Source organism: Heterodontus francisci, chromosome 6, assembly GCF_036365525.1.
Source record: "Heterodontus francisci isolate sHetFra1 chromosome 6, sHetFra1.hap1, whole genome shotgun sequence".
Classification (NCBI taxonomy): Eukaryota; Metazoa; Chordata; class Chondrichthyes; order Heterodontiformes; family Heterodontidae; genus Heterodontus; species Heterodontus francisci.
Genome location: NC_090376.1, coordinates 60,892,425 through 60,915,691, shown reverse-complemented (window position 1 = coordinate 60,915,691; position 23,267 = coordinate 60,892,425). Strand labels below are relative to the sequence as shown.

The 23,267-nt window shown below is 46.0% G+C and overlaps 1 protein-coding gene across 2 annotated transcripts in view; it reads left to right on the top strand.

Annotated features, from left to right (window-relative positions):
* Positions 1-23,267, top strand: part of dync2h1 (dynein cytoplasmic 2 heavy chain 1) — an 836,995-nt gene that overhangs the window by 316,352 nt on the left and 497,376 nt on the right. For both annotated transcript variants that reach the window (XM_068033753.1, XM_068033752.1), the window contains exons 57-58: positions 3,413-3,526; positions 19,667-19,827. In XM_068033753.1, the coding sequence (XP_067889854.1) occupies positions 3,413-3,526; positions 19,667-19,827 (275 nt within the window). The remainder of the gene's footprint in view (positions 1-3,412; positions 3,527-19,666; positions 19,828-23,267) is intronic.

The following is a 23,267-nucleotide window of genomic DNA, read 5'->3' as shown; positions in this document are numbered from 1 at the left end:
AAGGTATTCAAAACTATGAGGGGTTTTAATAGAGCAAGTAGGGAGAAATGATTTCCTCTGGCAAGTGGGTCGGTAACCAGAAATCATGGGGTTGGATTTTGTGCTGGAGGTGGGGCTTCTGGCGCTGGGCCAGAAAGGCGAGGGAAACCCCGCTTCTGCCTCCTCCTCCCACCCCCCCCACTCTTCCTCTGGAGTGATCCTGCAGTCTCTTTTTGCCAAAGTTTATGAAGGCGGGATCCCTGTCCTTTTAAAGACTTTAAAGGGTTGGAGATCCCGCCTCCAAGAGTTGCCGGCCAATCAGAGGGCTCACTGGGAGTGGTGGCCACTGCCGGTACTGCAGAGGCCTTGGCACTCTGGAGAAGAGGTAGGTGAGGTGGGGTCGCCGGGGCCAGTCCGGAAGGTACCAGCGAGGGGTGGGTGGGGGAGGTGGTCTTGAAGTCTGTGGAAGGGGAGTCCTGGGTGGGGGGGGGTGAATTGGTTTTTGGTGGGGGTCCTATGTGGGCCACAAATTGCCCATGAAGGAGGGACTCCCCTCCACCCCCCCAAGCCTGCAGGGAGGGCATCACATTTTACAAGATCCCAGTGGCGGCGGGAAGGGGCCCTTAATTGGCCCTTAGTAGGCCACCTGAGGGCCTCAATATCCCTCTGGGTGGGAAGGCCGTTGCCAGCCTACTCCACCTTTGAGGAGATTTCTGGGCAACGGGGAGGAAATAGGCCCTCTGCCCCACTGCCACCACCCCCCCCCCCCCCCCGCAACCCTGCCACCCGCTGCTATTTTTCTGTGCAACCCCCACCTCCGATCCCGCTTTGGGGGGGGGCCATAAAATCCCGGCCATAGATTTAAAATAATTGGCAAAACAACTAGAGGGCATATGAGAAATGAGAAATTTCTTCTCACAGTGGTTGTTAAGATCTGGAATGCACTATCTGAAAGGGTGGTAGAATCAGATTTTATAGGAACTTCTAAAAGGCAATTGGACATGTGCTTGAAGAGGACTAACTTGCAGAGTTATAGAGAATAAGTTGGGATGTGGGACAAATTGGACAGCTCTTTTAAAGAGCTGTCACAGATGTGATGGATCAAATGACCTCCTGTAAGATTTTAGGCTGCATTTTAAGAGCCCGCCGCCAATGTAGGCAGTGGGCATAAAAAATGCACCCTGCCCCGTGGGCACCGCGTCACGAAGCCGCCACGATTTCAAACGCGGCAGCTCATTTACATGGCCGTGGTGCCCGCCCCCCGCGATGACGGGCGGGTGAGCCATTGCATGCAACAGCGTCTGGTGCCAATGTGCAGGCACCGGTGCCATTTTTAAAGGGCTTACAGCCCTTAATGGACAATTAAAAATTAAAGGGCCAGGTAAGTTACATTGCAACAAAACAGAATTACATGATCTTTGAATGTATTTTCCTACCCCCAATGGCATTTCTTGCCATTCATGCCCTTTCCCCCGCAGTATGCGACTAGTGAGAATTTGCCCTTCCCCCTTCTAAAGTTTGCCCTTTACCCCTACCCATCATTTCCCCGACCAATTCACATTGTTTTAACCTTGCTCCCCCCATCCTATGCAGAGAAAAAAATCCTCCTCCCCCTCTCCACAGGTGTCGCGCCACATTTCCCCGAACGGGGATTTGAAGGCGCGGCATTGTTGGCCGCCGAATGAAGATTGGTGCGGTGATTTAGGAGGCAACAGGACCCTCATTGAATCAGGTATGTAAATTAGTTGACATATTTAAATGGAGGTCCTGTCGTCGAGCGGCTGCCATGAGACCTTGCCACCGGTCGGCACAGGCTCTGCCGCCACCGGGGCCGTTGGCGGGCCTCCGCCACACTGATCTTCATTGCCCCCCTGCCAATGTTCCCGACGGCAGAGGGGCCTTAAAATGCAGCCCTTAGTGTTTGTAAGTTCTGTGATCAAGGTGCAGAATCCTATATTCATTTTCTGGATCAGTCAGTGAGAGCCTGCACCACCTTAAGCACATGATTCAGTAAGCCTCTCTTCTGCTTCAGCTAGCTGACTCTTGCAAAGCATTTGTGGATTATTGCCAGTGATAGTCAAACATGACTTGTTTTATGGCTATGGTGGGGAACCTCGAGTAGCTCTTGGCCTTGAGGGCCTGGCTGCATACTGCAGCATTTTGGCGTGGGGGCGTTAGTGTCTAATAAATTCTGTTGATGGATGTTAAATACCTAGTGTTTGAAGGTAATAGGGTGAACAGGTGTTGATTAGTTAATTGTACTCAGATGAAAATATAAAGAGCCAACCAGCACTGGCTGGAGACTGTTAGGAGTGAAGTAGTCAGTGACCTGTGATCTGATGAAGGGTCACTGACCTAAAACGTTAACTCTGCTTCTCTCTCTGCAAATGCTGCCAGACCTGCTGAGTATTTCCAGCATTTCTTGTTTTTACATCTAGTCTCAGTGTCTTCTTCATAAACAGGCTTGGAAGTTTCTTTAACAGGGTGGCGCATTTAACTGTGTGGCACTGACCAGGACACTGGCGATGTGGGTGATAGGTGAGCAGAGAACAAGAACTAAGAACAGCAGGTATTTTTTCCATGGAGGCAGTGCCACTTCCAGGTAATATGCTCCAACACTCCTACTGCTCTGTACTAGAACAGAGTGTAGGAGTAATGTGATGCTCTGGAAGCCTGTATCAAAATTTGCCCCTAGAGCCAAGATGTGAACAGAGGCTCCATCTTGGTGAGGCTCACTGCATTTTTCATGGAGCTGACCAGTCACTCCATGGTTAGCAACGTGCTTTTCACAAAGCCCTGATATCAGTTGGAGCTGGACTCCTCCATGCCATCACGAATTGCACACTGGCAGGCAGGCCAGTGCACTTGACATTTCTTGGTGTATGGTCATCGAAGTCAACATCTGAATCATCTGCAACAGGGCTAGGATCCCATTTTTGCCATCTGCCATGCTGTCTCTTGTGCCGTCCTATCCCTCTGCCCTTGGTCCTGCACACATGCTTAGTGATTTTACTGCTGAAGGCCTCTCCTTCAGCCTGCATTCTATAGCATGTGAGTACCCAGCCTCTCAGCTGATTTTTTCCTAAGATTATATCAAATGATGATGTGTCTTTAGGAAGGCCGCCCTCCTTCCTCAAGTGCCATAAGGGCCCCAACATTTTATTCACCCGAGATGGAAGAGAGAGATGAGGGAAATGTTAAAAAATAAAGAACAAAATGGAAGTTTTGAAATGACTGTATTTTGGAAAATTTCTGGAAGTTGTGAAATCCAAATATAACTTACTTGTGTTAGGTAAGAATTAGTACTATTGTGGACACAAGTGCATTGTTTGTTACTCTGAAAACTTTTATTCTCTGTATCTTTTAGTTCTATAATACTTTAAGAATGATGATTGAAGCTAATGCAAAAATTGAAAGTTGTATTTCTTGGCAGAATGCAAGTGAACAGAAAACGGAAATGGAACAGATCAAACAGAAGATAGCCGAGGAAGTGGTGAAAATTGAAAAGCGTAAAAGTGTAATTGACAGTGAGCTTAAGCAGGTCCAGGTAATGTTATTTGCTGTATTACTATTTCCAGAAGATTAAAATGGTTTGCTGCCAAAATAAGCTAAAATGGATTATAAAGCAAGAAATAACAAAATGCAATACAGGTGTGTAAATGAAAAATAAATCACCTAGTTTCAATATACTTGTTAGCTTCAGAACCTGGTTTAAAGTGTGTCTACTTCAACGCCAGGAGCATCCGGAATAAGGTGGGTGAGCTTGCAGCATGGGTTGGTACCTGGGATCTCGATGTAGTGGCCATTTCGGAGACATGGGTAGAGCAGGGGCAGGAATGGATGTTGTAGGTTCCGGGATTTAGATGTTTCAGTAAGAACAGAGAAGATGGTAAAAGAGGGGGGGGTGTGGCATTGTTAATCAAGGAGAGTATTACAGCGACAGAAAGGACGTTTGAGGACTCGTCTACTGAGGTAGTATGGGCCGAGGTTAGAAACAGGAGAGGTGAGGTCACCCTGTTGGGAGTCTTTTATAGACCTCCAAATAGTTCCAGAGATGTAGAGGAAAGGATAGCGAAGATGATTCTCGACAGGGGTGAGAGTAACAGGGTAGTTGTTATGGGGGACTTTAACTTTCCAAATATTGACTGGAAATACTATAGTTCGAGTACTTTAGATGGGTCAGTTTTTGTCCAGTGTGTGCAGGAGGGTTTTCTGACACAGTATGTAGACAGGCCAACCAGGGGCGATGCCACATTGGATTTGGTACTGGGTAATGAACCCGACCAGGTGTTAGATTTAGATGTAGGTGAGCACTTTGGTGATAGTGATCACAATTCGGTTAGGTTTACCTTAGCGATGGGCAGGGACAGGGATATACCGCAGGGCAAGAATTATAGCTGGGGGAAAGGAAATTATGATGCGATTAGGCAAGATTTAGGATGCGTAGGATGGGGAAGGAAACTGCAGGGGATGGGCACAATCGAAATGTGGAGCTTATTCAAGGAGCAGCTACTGCGTGTCCTTGATACGTATGTACCTGTGAGGCAGGGAGGAAGTTGTCGAGCGAGGGAGCCGTGGTTTACTAAAGAAGTTGAAGCGCTTGTCAAGAGGAAGAAGAAGGCTTATGTTAGGATGAGACGTGAAGGCTCAATTAGGGCGCTTGAGAGTTACAAGCTAGCCAGGAAGGATCTAAAGGGAGAGCTAAGAAGAGCAAGGAGAGGACACGAGAAGTCATTGGCGGATAGGATCAGGGAAAACCCTAAGGCTTTCTATAGGTATATCAGGAATAAAAGAATGACCAGAGTTAGATTAGGGCCAATCAAGGATAGTAGTGGGAAGTTGTGTGTGGAATCAGAGGAGGTAGGGGAAGCGTTAAATGAATATTTTGCGTCAGTATTTACAGTAGAGAAAGAAAATGTTGTCGAGGAGAATACTGAGATTCAGGCTACTAGGCTAGATGGGATTGAGGTTCACAAGGAGGAGGTGTTATCAATTTTGGAAAGTGTGAAAATAGATAAGTCCCCTGGGCCAGATGGGATTTATCCTAGGATTCTCTGGGAAGCTAGGGAGGAGATTGCAGAGCCCTTGTCCTTGATCTTTATGTCGTCATTGTCGACAGGAATAGTGCCGGAAGACTGGAGGATAGCAAATGTTGTCCCCTTGTTCAAGAAGGGGAGTAGAGACAGCCCTGGTAATTATAGACCTGTGAGCCTTACTTCGGTTGTGGGTAAAATGTTGGAAAAGGTTATAAGAGACAGGATTTATAATCATCTTGAAAAGAATAAGTTCATTAGCGATAGTCAGCACGGTTTTGTGAAGGGTAGGTCGTGCCTCACAAACCTTATTGAGTTTTTCGAGAAGGTGACCAAACAGGTGGATGAGGGTAAAGCAGTGGATGTGGTGTATATAGATTTCAGTAAGGCGTTTGATAAGGTTCCCCATGGTAGGCTATTGCAGAAAATACGGAAGTATGGGGTTGAAGGTGATTTAGAGCTTTGGATCAGCAATTGGCTAGCTGAAAGAAGACAGAGGGTGGTGGTTGATGGCAAATGTTCATCCTGGAGTTTAGTTACTAGTGGTGTACTGCAAGGATCTGTTTTGGGGCCACTGCTGTTTGTCATTTTTATAAATGACCTGGAAGAGGGTGTAGAAGGGTGGGTTAGTAAATTTGCGGATGACACGAAGGTCGGTGGAGTTGTGGATAGTGCCGAAGGATGTTGTAGGGTACAGAGGGACATAGATAGGCTGCAGAGCTGGGCTGAGAGATGGCAAATGGAGTTGAATGCGGAAAAGTGTGAGGTGATTCACTTTGGAAGGAGTAACAGGAATGCAGAGTACTGGGCTAATGGGAAGATTCTTGGTAGTGTAGATGAACAGAGAGATCTTGATGTCCAGGTACATAAATCCCTGAAAGTTGCTACCCAGGTTAATAGGGCTGTTAAGAAGGCATATGGTGTGTTAGCTTTTATTAGTAGGGGGATCGAGTTTCGGAGCCATGAGGTCATGCTGCAGCTGTACAAAACTCTGGTGAGACCGCACCTGGAGTATTGCGTGCAGTTCTGGTCACCGCATTATAGGAAGGATGTGGAAGCTTTGGAAAGGGTGCAGAGGAGATTTACTAGGATGTTGCCTGGTATGGAGGGAAGGTCTTACGAGGAAAGGCTGAGGGACTTGAGGTTGTTTTCGTTGGAGAGAAGGAGGAGGAGAGGTGACTTAATAGAGACATATAAGATAATCAGAGGGTTAGATAGGGTGGATAGTGAGCGTCTTTTTCCTCAGATGGTGATGGCAAACACGAGGGGACATAGCTTTAAGTTGAGGGGTGACAGATATAGGACAGATGCCAGAGGTAGTTTCTTTACTCAGAGAGTAGTAGGGGCATGGAACGCCCTGCCTGCAACAGTAGTAGACTCGCCAACTTTAAGGGCATTTAAGTGGTCATTGGATAGACATATGGATGAAAATGGAATAGTGTAGGTCAGATGGTTTCACAGGTCGGCGCAACATCGAGGGCCGAAGGGCCTGTACTGCGCTGTAATGTTCTAATTCTAATTCTAAAAAAGAACTTTATTTTTCCAGTATTATTTTGATATTAGAATAGAATAGATACTTCTTGCAAAAAATGTGAAAATGGTTCACCATTTTGAATTTAAATTCTATTCAATATTTGCCATTTTAACACAATTCCTCATATATTTCTGTGCTGCTGTCCATTCAGCCTATAAACCCAGTATCCACACATGCACATTTGCAGCAAGGGGGTCTCAGTGGACATTAGGAGAAGAAACCCTGCTTGATTTTCCCATTCGGTTTTCCAGGATAGTGAGGCCAGTTGTAGTCCCCAGGGTCATTCTCATTTAGATTAGCTAACTCAATACAATTTAACAATTGAACACAAAACATGTACTTCCTATACTGTATAGGGATAGTTTTAATCTGCCAGGTGGACCGATGCCAGTGTGCAGGTTAAAAGAGCAAAAAGAGCTGGAGTGTCAGGAAGCTGGCAGGAACCCACCGACTTCTGCCTTTAACTCGAGTGTGCTTGGAATAGTAGATGCAGGAAACCCATGTGGGATAGCGGGTCTGTTATTAACATATTTTAAAAGCCACTTGAGTGCATTTTTAACTCTGGATTCTATCTTTAACTGTGAGTGCATGTGTTTCTCAGGCTTTCTGGAATTTGCCAGGTTGAACAAGATGAAAGGATGGTGGGGATTGACGGGGCTGAGCAATTGACAGGCTGGAAAACCTTTAAATATTCAGATATGACGGTTTCTTCTTTGCCTAAGTGAAAGGCTATTGCTCACAGGACTTATTTGAAAGTGTACTTTCTCTGCTTTAGATGTTATTTCCAAGACTTTGGAGGTCATTTCTGCTACCTTGGAGTTATTTCTCTTTGAACTGCACTTCCCAGCTGTCAGCCTTCCCAGTAGCATAGGGACCACTTCTGCAGCTCTAAATTGGACCTCTGAGGAACAAGCGGAATAGCATCAGCAGCATAAGGACCAGCACCAATGGGGGCAGCTGCAGTCTTCTCCTCATCCAGCTGCCACTCCATTGTAGAGGGGATGAAGACAGACCTTCAGCTCATACTAGGCGATACCCCAACACAGGGTATACAGGCAGAGAACAAGCTTTCTGGACATGACTGAGCACCAGTGCCTCAGGAGGCTCAGACTCTCACATCTGGTCGTTGTTGACATTTGTTGCCTCCTGGAACAAAATTCTTTTGCAGTGGACCAGGTAGACATGGATTGCCAATGGCCTTGAATATTTTGCCTCCAGCTCCTTCCAGGGGTCTGTTGGTGATGTCTATAGAATCTCACAATCTTCTGCACACAAGTACATCTCCCAAATGACGGATGCCATGTTTGCTAGGGCCACTATTTAAGTCTATTTTGCTACTGATGAGGCCAGTCAGAATTAGAGAGTCCTCGGATTTGCTGCTGTGGTTGGATTCCCACAGGTACAAGATGTCATAGATTGCCCACATTTGGCAATCAATGCACTCTCAGATCAACCAGCAGTCTTCATCAATCGAAAGGGATTCACTTTATTAATGTTCAGCTGGTATGCAACCATTGAAAGATTATTATGTGTGTCTGTGCAAGGCATCTTAGAAATTGCTGTGATGCCTTCATTCTGCACCAGTCCAGCCTCTCCCCACAAATATTTGCACCCCCAAGCAGAGTCAGTGGACGGCTCCTTGGACACAAGAGCTAACCTTTAAGGACGTCGCTGATGACATCAGTCTTATTGCTGACACCCAGGATAGGTACAACCAAAGCTACGTGAGCACAAGAGTGGTCATTGAGTAAGCATTGGTATTCTCAAGATGGGCAGATCTGGGGATGTCCTTCAGTATCCACCAACAATGGTTTACAGATATTGGTGTGCTGCATCCCTTGTACAATATAGTGTAGCAGAGAGGACTGGAGCTGCAGGAGGAGAAAGTGATGACCACTCTGCATCTTCAGAGGAGGAGGAGGAGCCTGATGTGGCAAGGGTACCTGCAGCTGCACACTTAGCTGTCAGGGATGGACTGATTAAGACACACTTCAGCTAATCTGAGGCAGTGGCAGACCCATTCTGAACCCAGTGTGCCCACCAGCCGTGCCCACAGCACAAAGCGGTATCACAATCAATAATATATTCCTCTTGCTGACCCCCATTTTTCAGCATTTTCTCTTGTCATACCATTTTCTTTAAGCCTGAAGGCTATATTACAGGCTGCAGGCAACATTGGAGAGGACATCAACATGGAGCTTTGAAATAAAATTTCTGGCTCATTAACATTGAACATAAAAGTTACAATTTAACAGTGTTAAACACTCAAGTGATTACTCTGTGCAACTAGAGTCATAGAGTTATTTATGAAACAGAAGGAGGCCATTCAACTTATCAAGTCCATGCTGGCTCTCCACGGAGCTATTCACAGTCCCACTCTCCCGCTCGATCCCCATAGACCTGCAAGTCTAATTCCTTCAAGTGGCCATCCAATTTCCTTTTGAAGTCGTTGATTGTCTCCGTTTCCCCCACCCTTGTGGGCAGCGAGTTCCTGGTCATTACCACCCGCTGCATAAAAAGTTCTTCCTCAAATTCTCCTTGCATCTCTTGCCTAAAACCTACAATCTCTGTCCCCTAGTCCTTGTACTATTAGTTAATGGGAACAGTTTTTCCTTATCTAACCTATCTAAGCCTGTCATGATCTTGTACATTTTTATTAAATCTGCCCTCAATCTCCTTTGTTCTAAGGAGAACAGCCCACTTTTTCCAACCTAACCTTGCAATTAAAATTCTCCATCCCTGGAACTATTCTGGTAATTCTCCTCTGCACCCTCTCAAGGACCCTCACAGCCTTCCTAAAGAGTGGTGATCAGAACTGGATGCAGTACTCCAGTTGGGGCCTAACCAGAGCTTTATAAAGGTTCAGCATAACCTTCCTGCTTTTGTACTCAATGCCTCTGTTTATGAAGCCAAAGATCCCATATGCTTTACTAACCACACTTTCCATATGTCCTGCCACCTTCAAAGATCAATGTACATGCAGCCCCAGGTCCCTCTGTTCCTGCACACTCTTTAGAACTGTGCCGTTAAATATATATTGTCTCACCTGATTCCTTCTGCCAAAATGGATCTCCTCACACTTGTCAGTATTAAATTCCATCTGCCAACTGTCTGCCCATTCTGCTAGCCTATCTGTGTACTGACGTAGGCAGTTCATATCATCCTGATCGTTTTCCACACTTGCAAGTTCGGTGTCATCGGCAAATTTTGAGATTTTACTCTGTATTCCAAGATCCAAGTCATTTATATATAGCAAAAAAAGCAGTGGTTCCAGCACTGACCCTTGGGGAACGCCACCGTCTACCATCCTCCAGTTGAAAAAAACAACCATTTACCATGACTCACTGTTTTCTGTCCTTAAGTCAAATTTTTTTTTTTTTAGTTTAGTTTAGAGATACAGCACTGAAACAGGCCCTTCGTCCCACCGAGTCTGTGCCGACCATCAACCACCCATTTATACTAATCCTACACTAATCCCATATTCCTACACATCCACACCTGTCCCTATATTTCCCTACCACCTACCTATACTAGGGGCAATTTATAATGGCCAATTTACCTATCAACCTGCAAGTCTTTGGCATGTGGGAGGAAACTGGAGCACCTGGAGGAAACCCACGCAGACACAGGGAGAACTTGCAAACTCCACACAGGCAGTACCCAGAATTGAACCCGGGTCGCTGGAGCAGTGAGGCTGCGGTGCTAACCACTGCGCCACTGAGCCGCCCATTTATCTAATTGGACACTGATCCTCCTATTTCATAAGCTTCAATTTTCTTTATCAGCCTTTTATGTGATACCTTATCGAATGCTTTCTTAAAATCCACATAAACAACATCCACTGCATTCTCTTCATCAACCTTCTCATTACTTCATCAAAAAATTCAATTAGATTAGTCAAGCATGATCTGCCTTTTACAAATCCATGCTGGCTATCCTTGATTAATTTGAACATCTCCAAGTGTGTGTTGATTTTTTTCCCCCCCAATTATGATTTCTAAAAGCCTTACCCACCACTCATGTTAAACTAACTGACTTTAGTTGCTAGGACTGTCCTTACATCCTTTCTTGAATAAGGGTGTCACATTTGCCACTCTCCAATCCTCTGGCACCTCCCCCATATTCAGGGAGGATTGGAAGATTATGGCAAGATCTCCACCCTGACTTCCTTTAGCCACCTGCAATGCAAGCCATCCAGACCAGTTGGCTTATCTACCCTAAGCATAGCCAGCCTTTTTAGTACCCTCCCCTCTAAATTGTTTACCCTATCCATTGCCTCTACTCTCCACTTTTACTGATATTTTATCAGATTCCACTTCCTTGGTGAACACTGATACAAAGTACTCATTAAGTATATTAGCCTTGTCCTGCACCTCTAAGCATATATTACCCTCTTTGCTCCTTTATAGGCCCCACTCCACCCCTTACTACCAGCTTACTATCTACATTCCGGTAGAAGATTTTTGGGTTTCCTTTTATGTTGAATGCCATTCTATTCTCATATTCTTTCTTTGTCAGTCTAACCTTCCTCTTCACCTCACCCCTCAACTTATTGTACATGAACTGGTTCTCACTTGAAGAACAACAACTTCTTTTTCTTCCTTTTCCTATGACTCTTACGTGGTGCTACTCCTGTTACTTCAGCAAAGCTAGAGACAGGCTGCTCGTTCCCCTGCTGTGACTGCTCAGATGCTCATGGCTGGTGTCTTCTGGGTTTTCAAGCTGGGGAGGGCCCCGCCAAAGACTGCCCACCTGCACCTGCGCAGGGACAGACTTGGCCATTGGGACAGCTTGTGGGGCTCGGGTAAAGTGGTGCATGGGGGAAGGACTGTGAGAGCCTTGAACAGAGTTCCTACTTCCATTTCCCCCTTCTCCATCTTCCCTCTCATGGCCCACCTGCACTTCCCTGCTTGCCAAGAACTGGAGAGTACTTTGCTGTACTTAAGTGAGATGCTGAATGGCCCAAGGCAAGGCTTTCCTCCTACTTAAGTTGGCAATTTCAGTGTGGAGACCATTGGCGAGGGCCTGCCAACGCTTGGTTGCCTACTGCGTCTGAGGCTGCATGCAGGTGGAGATCATTGCAGAGGCCTGAGATATCATGGCACTCATGGTGCAGGCGGGCTCCTCCAATCTCTCCAGTGGTCTTCAGCACCTCTGGAAATGTTGACAGAACCTCACATTTTCTGCTGCTGCTCCAGAATTGTCCTCTTCACCAATGACCACTGAGGCTCAGCATCTGCATCCAGCTGAGCAGAGCTAGGAGTGCCCTGCACTTTCTGATGGGGCTGTCCACTGCTGTTCCTGTTTCCAACACCTGCTGCTGCTCACTTGTGATGTGTGCTTCACCAGGTCTACTGCCTTGGAGGCGCCACTGAGGTGTGTGTATCGGAACTGGTGGAGGGTGCACATGAGTTGTGTGATGGTACTTCCACAGAGTGTGCAACCTCATTTGAAGACTTTGTCTTCCTCTGGCACCAGCTGCTGAGTGACATTTGCAGGACCTCTGGGAGATGAAATACATGAATTAGAATTGACAAGGTAAGAGATTCTTGTGCAGATCGTTATTTTTCATTGTCTGCTGACATCAAGCCAACATGAGTGAGTGTTGTATGCCATGTGGCTCTGGCTCTGTGATATCTAATTCTGTCACCGGGGGCCAGATTTTCGTAGCCCATTGGGCACAGGAGCAGGTGCAAACATGCTTTGAAGTTCACGTTCTCGGAGGTCGACTCTGGGTCCTGCCACCTCTGGATGCAAAACTCTTTTCAAAGGGCTGCCGGGAGGGAGGGAACGGGTCGGGCTTGCTTCCAATTAAGTGCCTGTTGAGCTCATTGAAGACCTCTGTCAGCAGCAGTGCACAATTTCTAAAGGTTGAGAACAGGGAAGATGCCATGTGGGGAATACTATAGGCTTCTGAAGATGTGAACAGTGTGGAAGGCCAAGAGGGCTATAGGAAGGGCTGATTAAAGTAAAGCAGAGGCACTAAATAAAGCTCAGCAGCTTCAGCTGTGCCTCAGAGTAGCTGTTGTTGCAGCTGGAAGACATGCGTTTCTCAGTGGAGTGTAGCAGGAATCCAGAGAGGGAAGTGAGACCACTGGGCATCACTGGTGTAGCTGGGGTTGGCAAGGGAAGGCCTGGTGAATGCACAAAGTCCAGCTGAGGGAGTTCAGATGGGAACAGGCTACTCTGACATAGGACAGAGCAGCCAGGATGAGCTGCAGCAGGTGCAACCCCCTGGACAGTAGGAGGCCAGAGGAGCACAGAGGGTGTTGCAAGGGGAAGAAGGCGCTACCCAAGACATCGGGTTTACCGCCCAAAAGTCTTCAAATGACAGAGCACTAGTGCTTTCGGATGTTGCACCTATCTAAGCAGATGGTCTCAGACCTTTGTGCTTTGATTCATAATGACCTGAGGCCTCACTGCCCCCATGGCAGTCCCTTATCTGCAGCTGTCATAGTTACTGTCGCCCTGAATTTCTAGGCAGCTGGCTCATTCCAGGGATCAGCTGCGGAGCTAGATGGCATCTCACAGTTGACAGTTCATCATGCCATCAGGCAGGTCACGGATGCCATATTTCAGAGGGCAGGGCCTACATCCACTTTGACACAGATGGGTGTGTGCAGGCACAAAGGGCTTTGGGCTTTGTCACCATCGATAAATTCCTTCAGGTCCAGGGCATTGTCGATTGCATGCACATAGCCATCAAGGCACTGACTGACCAACCAGTCAGATTCCTGAACGGAAAGGTATACGACTCAATGAATGTCCAGCTGGTCTGTAACCACAGGAAGTGAATTTGGCAGGTCTGCGCCCTGGTGCCACACCTCTTCAGGCCCACAACCAGACTCCATGGGTGGCTACTGGGCGATAATGATTATCCCCTAAGGAGGTGGCTCCTGACACCCGTTAGAACCCCAAACACGGATGGAAAAAGGCGCTATAACCTGAGCCATCTCCTAACGTGGACCTGTATTGAGCAGACTATTGGCCTCTTGAAGACATGCTTCCGTTGCCTTGACCGATAGGGTGGTGTCCTCCAGTATGAGCCAGCCAGAGTGCCATGTATCCTGGTCATCTGCTGCACCCTGCACAATATGGCAATGCAAAGAGGTCTGGAGCTGGATGATGAGGAGGAACCGGAATGCCACTCCACCTCGGTGGAGGACTGGGAGGAGAAACGGGGGAGAACGGCTTGTGTCCGAGGCAGCCGGCGACCAGGCAATGGAGGACACCAGGCCATGCCGTCCCAGAACTCGGGGTGAACTGCAGGCTGGAATGGCAGCAAGGGCCATGCTAATTCAGCAGCGCTTCACCTCATCTCCAGTGAACCCCTGCAGCTGAGAAGCCGACTACTCATTTTCCAGCATGCAAAACAATTTCACCACTTCGACCCTTAACTGCGAGGTCCTGTTGACAACAATGAACATGCTGATGGAGGTTTCTTCCATCCACCATTGTGCAGCATTGAAAAGTATGGGCACATAGCAGTCTCAGATCCCCAGGCCCGCAATGTGGCATCTTCCTTTGGAGAGGAAACCTCAACAGCACCGATTTGTGGTGAAAAAAATTACATTGTGAGGCATATGAAAAAACAGACAAATTGGCTCAATAGCACCAGATGACCCAATAGGTTAATACAACGCTGTGGTGCCATCCTCTCCCTAATACCTCAACGAGGTGCTTCCCCTGTGGCAGAGGATGAGGTGGAGGCAACCTTTTCCCTACTCTCTGCCACCGGCTGAGGTGCCTTTGGCTTCCATCCTCGTCTTGCGGGTGTCTGTGGGGGTCTCCTCCACAGGCTGCAGCGCTAGCGTCATGGCAGGAGCTGCCTCTGTCACAGTGCCCTGGCACACAGCTCCTAAGTTGGAGGGGGCGAGGGGCTAAAGGGTGATGCAGGAGCCCCCTGAGGAGTTGCTCCATCATCTGCTGCTGGGACCATCTCAGCCCTTTCCTAGTGCTCATGGATGCTGGAAGCGCGCACTGACTAGGATGTAGCTGGCATCCATTCCAAGCACCTGTGTGCCATTAGTAACCCTGAGCGGTCTATGCTGCATAGTGTTTCACTCCATCTGCACGTATAAGTGCACTGTGCATGCATCCACTCAGACTGCTGTTGTATTTGGCTTTCGAAGACGTTGCCCAATCTCCCAATGGAGGAGCTCATGTGATCGAAGTCCTGGGTCATGATGGAGCACAAGTGTTGTCTGAACTCCTCCATTGCCTGCCCATGGCTTCGCAAGACCTCAGGGAACTTCGACAAATGGGAACTTCTCTGCCTCTGGTTGTTGAGAAAGGTCTTCCTTGTTTGTGACACCCGAGGCCCAGCATCTTCCCCAAGCGAAGCATCGTTGTGTCTGTCCTCTGAGGGACACTGTCCACACCTGAATTTGTTTTGCCCTTCTCCTCCTGTTCATGCATGGTGTGTGAGCACCAAGTGCTCCCCTCTCTGCGCTAGTCTGTGGCCCACCTGAAGTGAGTGTCTCTGCGCTGGTGGAGGGTGCTGAGGTGGAATGTGATGTGCCAGTTCCATGGATTCCCCCGAGCTGTGGGTAGTGATGCTGATAGGGTAGGTTCACTTTTAAGCCTTTCTGCAACTGGGCCTGTGGGAGAGACAAGAGAATGGTCCTACTCAACAAGTGCCCCAGCATAACCTGCCCCTCAGATGACAATGGGCTAAGATCCATAGTTGGCATTGGGCAGGAGTCTCCTCCATGAGCTTCACCTCAAGAAAAAGCTGTTCAATGACCCTGTTGCTCACAGCCTTCCATCTTGTTATTCCCCACCGAATGCCTCCATGGATCCACGGCAATCTCCAGCACTGCTGCCTCCACTGATGTCAGAGTGTGGAGCTGGGCTACTCCACCTCCCATTCTGGCCGCTTTCCTCATATTATATGGGCTCTTTTCTCCTGCAGGTTGAGAGGAGAAATATAAGTATGCTGCCCTCCCTCATCTCTTTCAGCATGACATACAAGTGAGCTGATGTTCCCTGCAGTGACATCCCCATCTAAATGCCGTCCCATACGTGAGGGTGGCAGTATCACTGTGTAGTGAGCGTTCACATTCTGACAATGTGAGGGAGGTCTATGGACATTCTGTGAAGTCAGTGTTTAGAGAGTTGGTGCTCAATGAACCGGGTGCTGCTGGCCACTCACCTTACCAGCCGCAATATGTCATTGAACCTTTTCCTGCATTGCACCCAAGTCCTTCTTGTGGGTCCCCAGCTGTTGACCTCCATTGCCACCTCCATCCATGTACTCTTGGTCTTACTGGGTGGGATTCCTCCTCTCTGAGGCTCCTCTTGGAGACAGCATCGATGAGAGCCTCTAGAGAGGCATCGGAAAAACGGGGTGCTGCCCAGCGACGCATGCCCATGCCAGCACAGGCCTTCCAAGCTCCCTGGTGATGCATCTGTAATGGCCAGTGATGGTTGCTGCTTGCCATTAAAAATTGCTGTCAATGATTGATTCCCACCTCCAGAACGCTTCCAGCACCTCTCATTGGGCGTTGGACTCGTTCCCAGGCCAATTACCTTACTTGCATTGTAAAATAATGCCACGGGGTCGGGACCTGGAAATGCTGTGGGCATCGAGTTCCCTACACCAAAATGAAAATCTGCCCCCAGGCCAATTTCAATGACCATGGATGTAGAGAGTCAGCTTTACTCCAGTGCATCTTCCTCTGCAGCGAGGGCTCCCCTCCTTTTCTCTGCCTCTCACTGGTGTTCTGCACTCTCTTCTCCTGCAAGGAGAGAAAGATGAGAGCTATGAGTGTGAGAAATGGAATATTTCGAGAGGATGGAAAGACATCATTTATGTTGTGAAGATGGTGTGACATGGCAATAAGATGAGGGTATCTTGGTGGTGGCTATTCAGTTGGGGATATGAGAAGGTGCCTCGAGAGTAATGGGTGCACCTGCAAAGTGTGTTGGTCTGATGAGTGCTGTGCAGAAGTCAGAGTGAGGGGTTGGAACTTGAACATGGCATGTTACTCCCCTTTCTGCCTTGATGAGGTCATTGAACCTCATGTGGCACTGTATCCAGGAGTGAGGCACCACACTCCTGCTCCTTACCTCCTCTGCCACTTCCAGCTATGCCTGCTTGGTCTTGAGGCAGGCTTCTTCCTCCTGTCTTCTGGGAACAGAGCATCTCTTGGTCCTTACAGCCCACTGCATGATTTCCAGAGATGCATCTGAGAACTGTGGGACAGCCTTACCTTATTGGCACACTATCTGTCAAATACCTGGCTCTCCTCTCACAGTTTTAGAATGATTCCATTCTGATCCCACTGGTTCCCTTGAAATAGTGAAGCTTCAACAAAATATGTGAGAACCAGGCTGATTATAGAAAGTTCAGAGGGGAGGTGAAAAAGGAAATAAGAGGGGTAAAGAGAGCATATGAGAAGAGACAGGCAGCTAATATGAAAGGGAATCCTAAAGTTTTCAATAGGCATATAAGTGGTAAAAGGGTAGCATGAGGAGGGGTGGCGCCAAAAAGGAGACTACACATGGAGGCAGAGGACATGACTGAAGTACTAAATGAATACTTTGCATTTGTCTTTACCAAGGATGAAGATGCTGCCAAACACATAGTGCAGAGGAGGTAGTTGAGATCCTTGACGGGCTTAAAATTAATAAAGAGGACAGGCTACAAAGGCTGGCTGTACATAAAGTTGATAAGTCACCAGGACCGAATGGGATGCATCTGAGGATACTGAGGGAAGTTAGAGTGGAAATTGGGAGGTACTGGCCATCATCTTCCAATCCTTCTTAGATAGGGGGCTGGTGCCAGAGGACTGGAGAATTACAAATGTTACACCCTCATTCAAAAAGGGTGTAAGGATAAACCTAGCAACTACAGGTTAACCTCCATGTTGGGAAAGCTTTTAGAAATGATGATAAAATTAATGATCACTTAGTGTGGATTGATTAAGGAAATCCAACACAGATTTGTTCAAGGCAAATCATGTTTAACTAACTTGATTGAGTTTTTTAATGAGGTAATGAGGTTGATGAGGGTAATGCAGTTGATGTGCTGTATGTGGATGTGTCCAAAAGGCATTTGATAAAGTGCCACATAATAGGCTTGCCAGCAGAGTTGAAGCCCATGGAGTAAAAGGGACAGTGGTGGCATGGAAACGAAGTTGGTTGAGCGACAGGAAACAGAGAGTAGTGGTGAACAGTTGTTTTTTTGAATTGGAGGAAGGTATACAGTGGTGCTGCCCCGGGGCCGATACTAGGATCACTGCTTTTCTTGATATGCATTAATGATTTACACGTGGGTGTATAGGGCACAATTTCAAAATTTCCAGATGACACAAAACTTGAAAATATAGGTAACTATGAGGATTATAGTGATAGACGTCAAAAAGGACATAGACAATCTGGTGGAATGGGCAAACATGCGGCAGAAGCAATTTAATGCAGAGTAGTGTGAAATGATACATTTTGGTAGGAATACTGAGGCAATATAAACTAAAGGGTACAATTTGAAAGAGGGTGCAGGAGCAGAGGAACCTGGGGCTATCTGTGAACAAATCATTGAAGGTGGCAGGGCAGGTTGAGAAAGTGGTTTTAAATAAAAGGCATAAGGGATCCTGGTCTTTATGAATTGAGACATAGAGTACAGAAGCAAGGAAGTTATGATGAACGTTTATAAAACACTGGCCTCAATTGGAGTATTGTCAAATTTTGGCTGCCATACTTTAGGAAGGATGTGAAGACTTTCGAGAGGGTGCAGAAAAAATTAATGAGAATGGCTCCAAGGTTGATGGACACCAGTTACGTGGATAGATTGGAGAAGCTGTAGTTGTTCTCAGTGAAGAGAAGGTTGAGCGGAGATTTGATAGAGGTGTTGAAAATCATGAGGGCACTTGACAGAGCAGACAGAGAGAAACTGTTCCCATTTGTGGAAAGGTCGAAAACTGGAGGATGCAAATTATAGGTGATTTTTAAAATTAGTTTTGGGAATGTGGGCATCGCTGGCTATGCCAGCATTTATTGCCCATCCCTAATTTCCCTTGAGAAGGTGGTGGTGAGCTGCCTTCCTGAACCACTACAATCCTTGGGGTGTAGGCACACCAACAGCGCTGTTAGGAAGGGAGTTTCAGGATCTTGACCCAGCGACAGTGAAGGAATGGCAATATAGTTCCAAGTCAGGATGGTTGTTGGAGCTGCACCCATCCAGGCAAGTGGAGAGTATTCCATCACACTCCTGACTTGTGTCTTGTAGATGGTGAACAGGCACTGGGGAGACAGGAGGTGAGTTACTCGCTGCAGAATTCTGAGCCTATGACCTGCTCTTGTAGCCACAGCATTTATGTGGCTGATCCAGTTCAGGTTCTGGTCAATGGTAACCCCCAGGATATTGATACGGGGGGATTCAGTGATGGTAATGCCATTGAACGTCAAGGGGAGATGGTTAGAATCTCTTTTGTTTGAGATGGTCATTGCCTGGCACTTGTGCCACTTATCAGCCCAAGCCTGGATGTTGTCCAGGTCTTGCTGAATATGGATATGGGCTGCTTTAGTATCTGAGGAGACGCGAATGGTGCTGAACATTGTGCAATCATCAGTGAACGTCCCCACTTCTGATTGCCAAAAAAATCAAAGGCTATATGAGGAAAAGTGTTTTACGCAGTGAGTGCTTACAATCTGGAATGCACTGCCTGAAAGGATGGTAGAGACATATTTAATCATGGCTTTCGAAAGGAAATTGGATAAGCACCTGAAGGGAAAAAAAATTGCAGGCTATGGGGAAAGGGCGGGGGACTGGGAACTAGCTAAATTGCTCAACAGAAAACTGTCATGGGCTCAACAGGCCAAATAGCCTCATTTTATGCTCTATCCATTCAATGATTCTATTGTATGCAACAGTCAAGTGCGGGTTCTCAATACACCTGCCTGCTCTAATTGGTTGGGGAGCCTGGAGATGGGATGCCAATTCCCTGGCTCAGTTAAAAAGCCATTGACAAACCTGTTGCTCAAGCCTCTGCGTTCCTGACGTGCTGCCCATCTCTGAATTAAAATGTTAAAGTTCAGCCCTATGACTCAGATTTACACCACTTACTCACTGAGCTATTGGTAAGAGGCAGGAGCAACGTTTACATTTTATCTCTTTCAGCCTCATGTAGATGAAGCCAAACGAGCGGTAGGAAATATAAAGCCAGAATCACTCTCAGAAATCCGCTCACTGCGAATGCCACCTGATGTAATCAGAGATATTTTGGAGGGAGTGTTACGGCTGATGGGTATTTTTGATACTTCATGGGTCAGCATGAAAAGGTGAGAATGTACGAGATTGTACATTATTGTGTTAAACAAATCAGAATGTTGTATAATTCATAGAACAAATGCAGCAATTAACAAGGTGAGGGCTAGCTTTGCATCATGATGATTATAGACTTTTAATTTTTGTGCCCGTGTATAATTTGTTAAACTGAGCGACATTTTGAAGTGGAACAATTTCCCTTTTTTCATGCTGTGGTAGGGTAACGCTAGATGAGGTACACTAGATCAAATTATGTTCAAAAGACCTAGTATCTTGCTGTGCCAATGTGAGTTGGGTCCATCTTCAAATAAATTCTTCTTGCTACCAAAGTGTGACATTCCCAATTCCAGCAACTATTTTCATGGTGTCTGGAATCAAGATTGCATTGATTAATTCAATTTAAGGACAGCTTTTTTTTGTCTGTTCCTCATTAACATTAATCCTTTGTCACAAATGATTGAAAAACTACAGTTTGATTATGAGTATTTTTTAATTATATTTCCCCTTCCTGCCCCACCCCTTCCCCATATCTATCTTGGTCCCTTCCTGCCAAAGATGGTCCTGAGAGGGATCACCGGAGAGCAGTCGGAGCCAGGACCCCTTGATGATGATCCTGGTTGCCTGGGATGATGAGACCAATTGTAACATCCCCAGCTTGGAATTAACCCACTGGCACACATCAGAATTGTACCTGAACGCCAGGTGTAGTATGTTTTCCCACGAAGACATCCAAGCTGCTGTTCACAAACACAAACATCGTAATTTAAGTATTAGTTCTAACTGAAGATGTTTCTGACATTGAATTCAAAGCATAATAGAAAATGGCATAAAACCAGCATTTTTTGTGTGTCCGTTATAATTGAGCAATTTAATGTCATCCAGACAAGATGGTTCTCATGTCATCCAGACAAGATGGTTCTCATCTCATTGTGTATATTTATAGCTGAAACCAATGTGGAACCATCCTAGACTCTTGCATGACTGAATATATTCCAAATTACATTAACAGTGAATTCTAATAACTTCATTTTGTTTATATTTTTATACTTGGGTTCCAGGACCATGGAGGAATCATGTGGTCATCTGATTTTAGTATTTGACATATTTATTGACTTACCAGCTGTAGCCATATATATTAATTAATTATTTTTCTTTATGGTGCCTGGAAAGACCTTTTCTAAAATAAAGCAAAGGAATCCTAGGTGGGAGGGGGGGGGGTGTTCAGTTTTTACAGGGTCACCAGGGATATGTCAGTATTTGTAGGAGGTCCTTCACACAGAAAGATTTGAAAATTATTGGTATAAATAAATGGTATGTACAAATCAGGAGCAGGCCACTCAGCCCCTCAAGTCTGCTGCGCCATTCAACAAGATCATGACTGATCTGATTGTAACCTCAACTCCACATTCCCACCTACCCCCACCAACCTTTCACACCCTTACTTATCAAGAATCTATCTACCTCTGCCTTAAAAATATTCAAAGACTCTGCATCCACTGCCTTTTGAGGAAGAGAGTTCCACTCAGCACCCTCAGAGAAAAAAATTTCTCTTCATCTCTGTCTTAAATGGGTGACCCCTTATTTTTAAACAGTGACCCCTAGTTCTAGATTCTCTCACTAGAGGAAACATCCTTTCCACATCCACCCTGTCATGACCCCTCAGGATCTTATGTTTCAAATAAGTCACCTTCTAAATTCTAGCTGATATGAGCCTAGCCTGTCCAACCTTTCTTCATAAGACAACCTGCCCATTCCAGGTATTTGCCTAGTAAACCTTCTCAACTGTTTCCAACACATTTACATCCTTCCTTAAATAAGACCAATACTGTACACAGTACTCCAGATGTGGTCTCTCCAATGCCCTGTATAACTGAAGCATAACCTCCTTTTGGAATAAAAACAGAAAGTGCTGGATATACTCAGCAGGTCTGACCGCATCTGTGGAGAGAGAAGCAGAGTTAACATTTCAGGTCTGTGATCTTTCATCAGAACTGACAAAGGTTAGAAATGTAATAGGTTTTAAGCAAGTAAAGTTGTTGGGGGTGGGCGGGAAAGAATAAAAGGGAAGGTGTATGATAGGACAGAGGTACCGGAGAAACTACCTTCCTACTTTTGTATTCAATTCCCCTCGCAATAAACAATAACATTCTATTAGCTTTCCTAATTACGTGCTGTACCTGCATATTAATTTTGTGATTCATGCACTAGGACACCCAGATCCCTCCGCATCTACGAGCTCTGCAATCTCTCACCATTTAGATGATATGCTTTTTTAGTATTCCTGCCAAAATGGACAATTTCACATTTTCCCATATTATACTCCATTTGCCAGATCTTTGCGCATTCACTTAACCTATCTATATCCCTTTGTCGCCTCCTTAGGTCATCTTCACAACTTACTTTCGTACATATCTTCGTGTCATCAGCAAATTTAGCAATCATATCTTCAATCCCTTCATCCATATAAATTGTAAAAAGTTGAGGCCCCAGCACTGATCCCTGTGGTACACTATTCGTTTCATCTTGCCAATCAGAAAATTACCCATTTCTGTCTACTCTCTGTTTCCTGTTAGCTAGCTAATCTTCTGTCCATACCAAAATGTTACCCCCTACCCCATGAGCTTTTATTTTCTGCAATAACCTTTTATGTGGCACCTTATCAAATGCCTTCTGGAAATCCAAATACAGTACATCCACCGGTTCCCCTTTATCCACAGCACATGTCCCTTCTTCAAAGAACTCCAATAACTTGGTTAAACGTGATTTCCCTATCACAAAACCATGTTGACTCTGCCTGATTACCTTGAATTTTTCTAAGTGCCCTGCTATAGCCTCTTTAGTAATAGCTTCTAACATTTTCCCTGTGACAGATGTTAAGCTAACTGGCCTGTTGTTTCCTGCTTTCTGTCTCCCTCCCTTTTTGAATAAAGGAGTTACATTGGCTATTTTCCAATCTAATGGAACCTTCCCTGAATCTCGGGAATTTTGGAAAATTAAATCCAACACATCAACTATCTCACTAGCCACTTTCAAAACCCAAGGATGAAGTCCATCAGGACCCGTGGATTTGTCAGCCCACAGCTCCAACAATTTGCTCAGTACTGCTTCCCTGGTGATTGTAATTTTCTTGAGTTCCTCCTTCTTCCATTTCTTGATTTAAAACTATTTCTGGAATCGTACTTGTGTCTTCTATAGTGAAGACCGATGCACAATACCTGTTCAATTCATCTGCCATCTCCTTATTTTCCCTTATTAATTCCTCAGACTAACTTTCTATAGGACCAACGCTCACTTTAACTCTACTTTTTAAATATCTATAGAAACTCTTACTATCTGTTTTAATATTTCCAGCCAGCTTTCTCTTGTACTCTAATTTTCTCTAACTTTACTCTTATTTTCTCTAACTTTCTCTCATAATCTAATGAATGGTCAATTCAATGCAGTAGTAACAAAA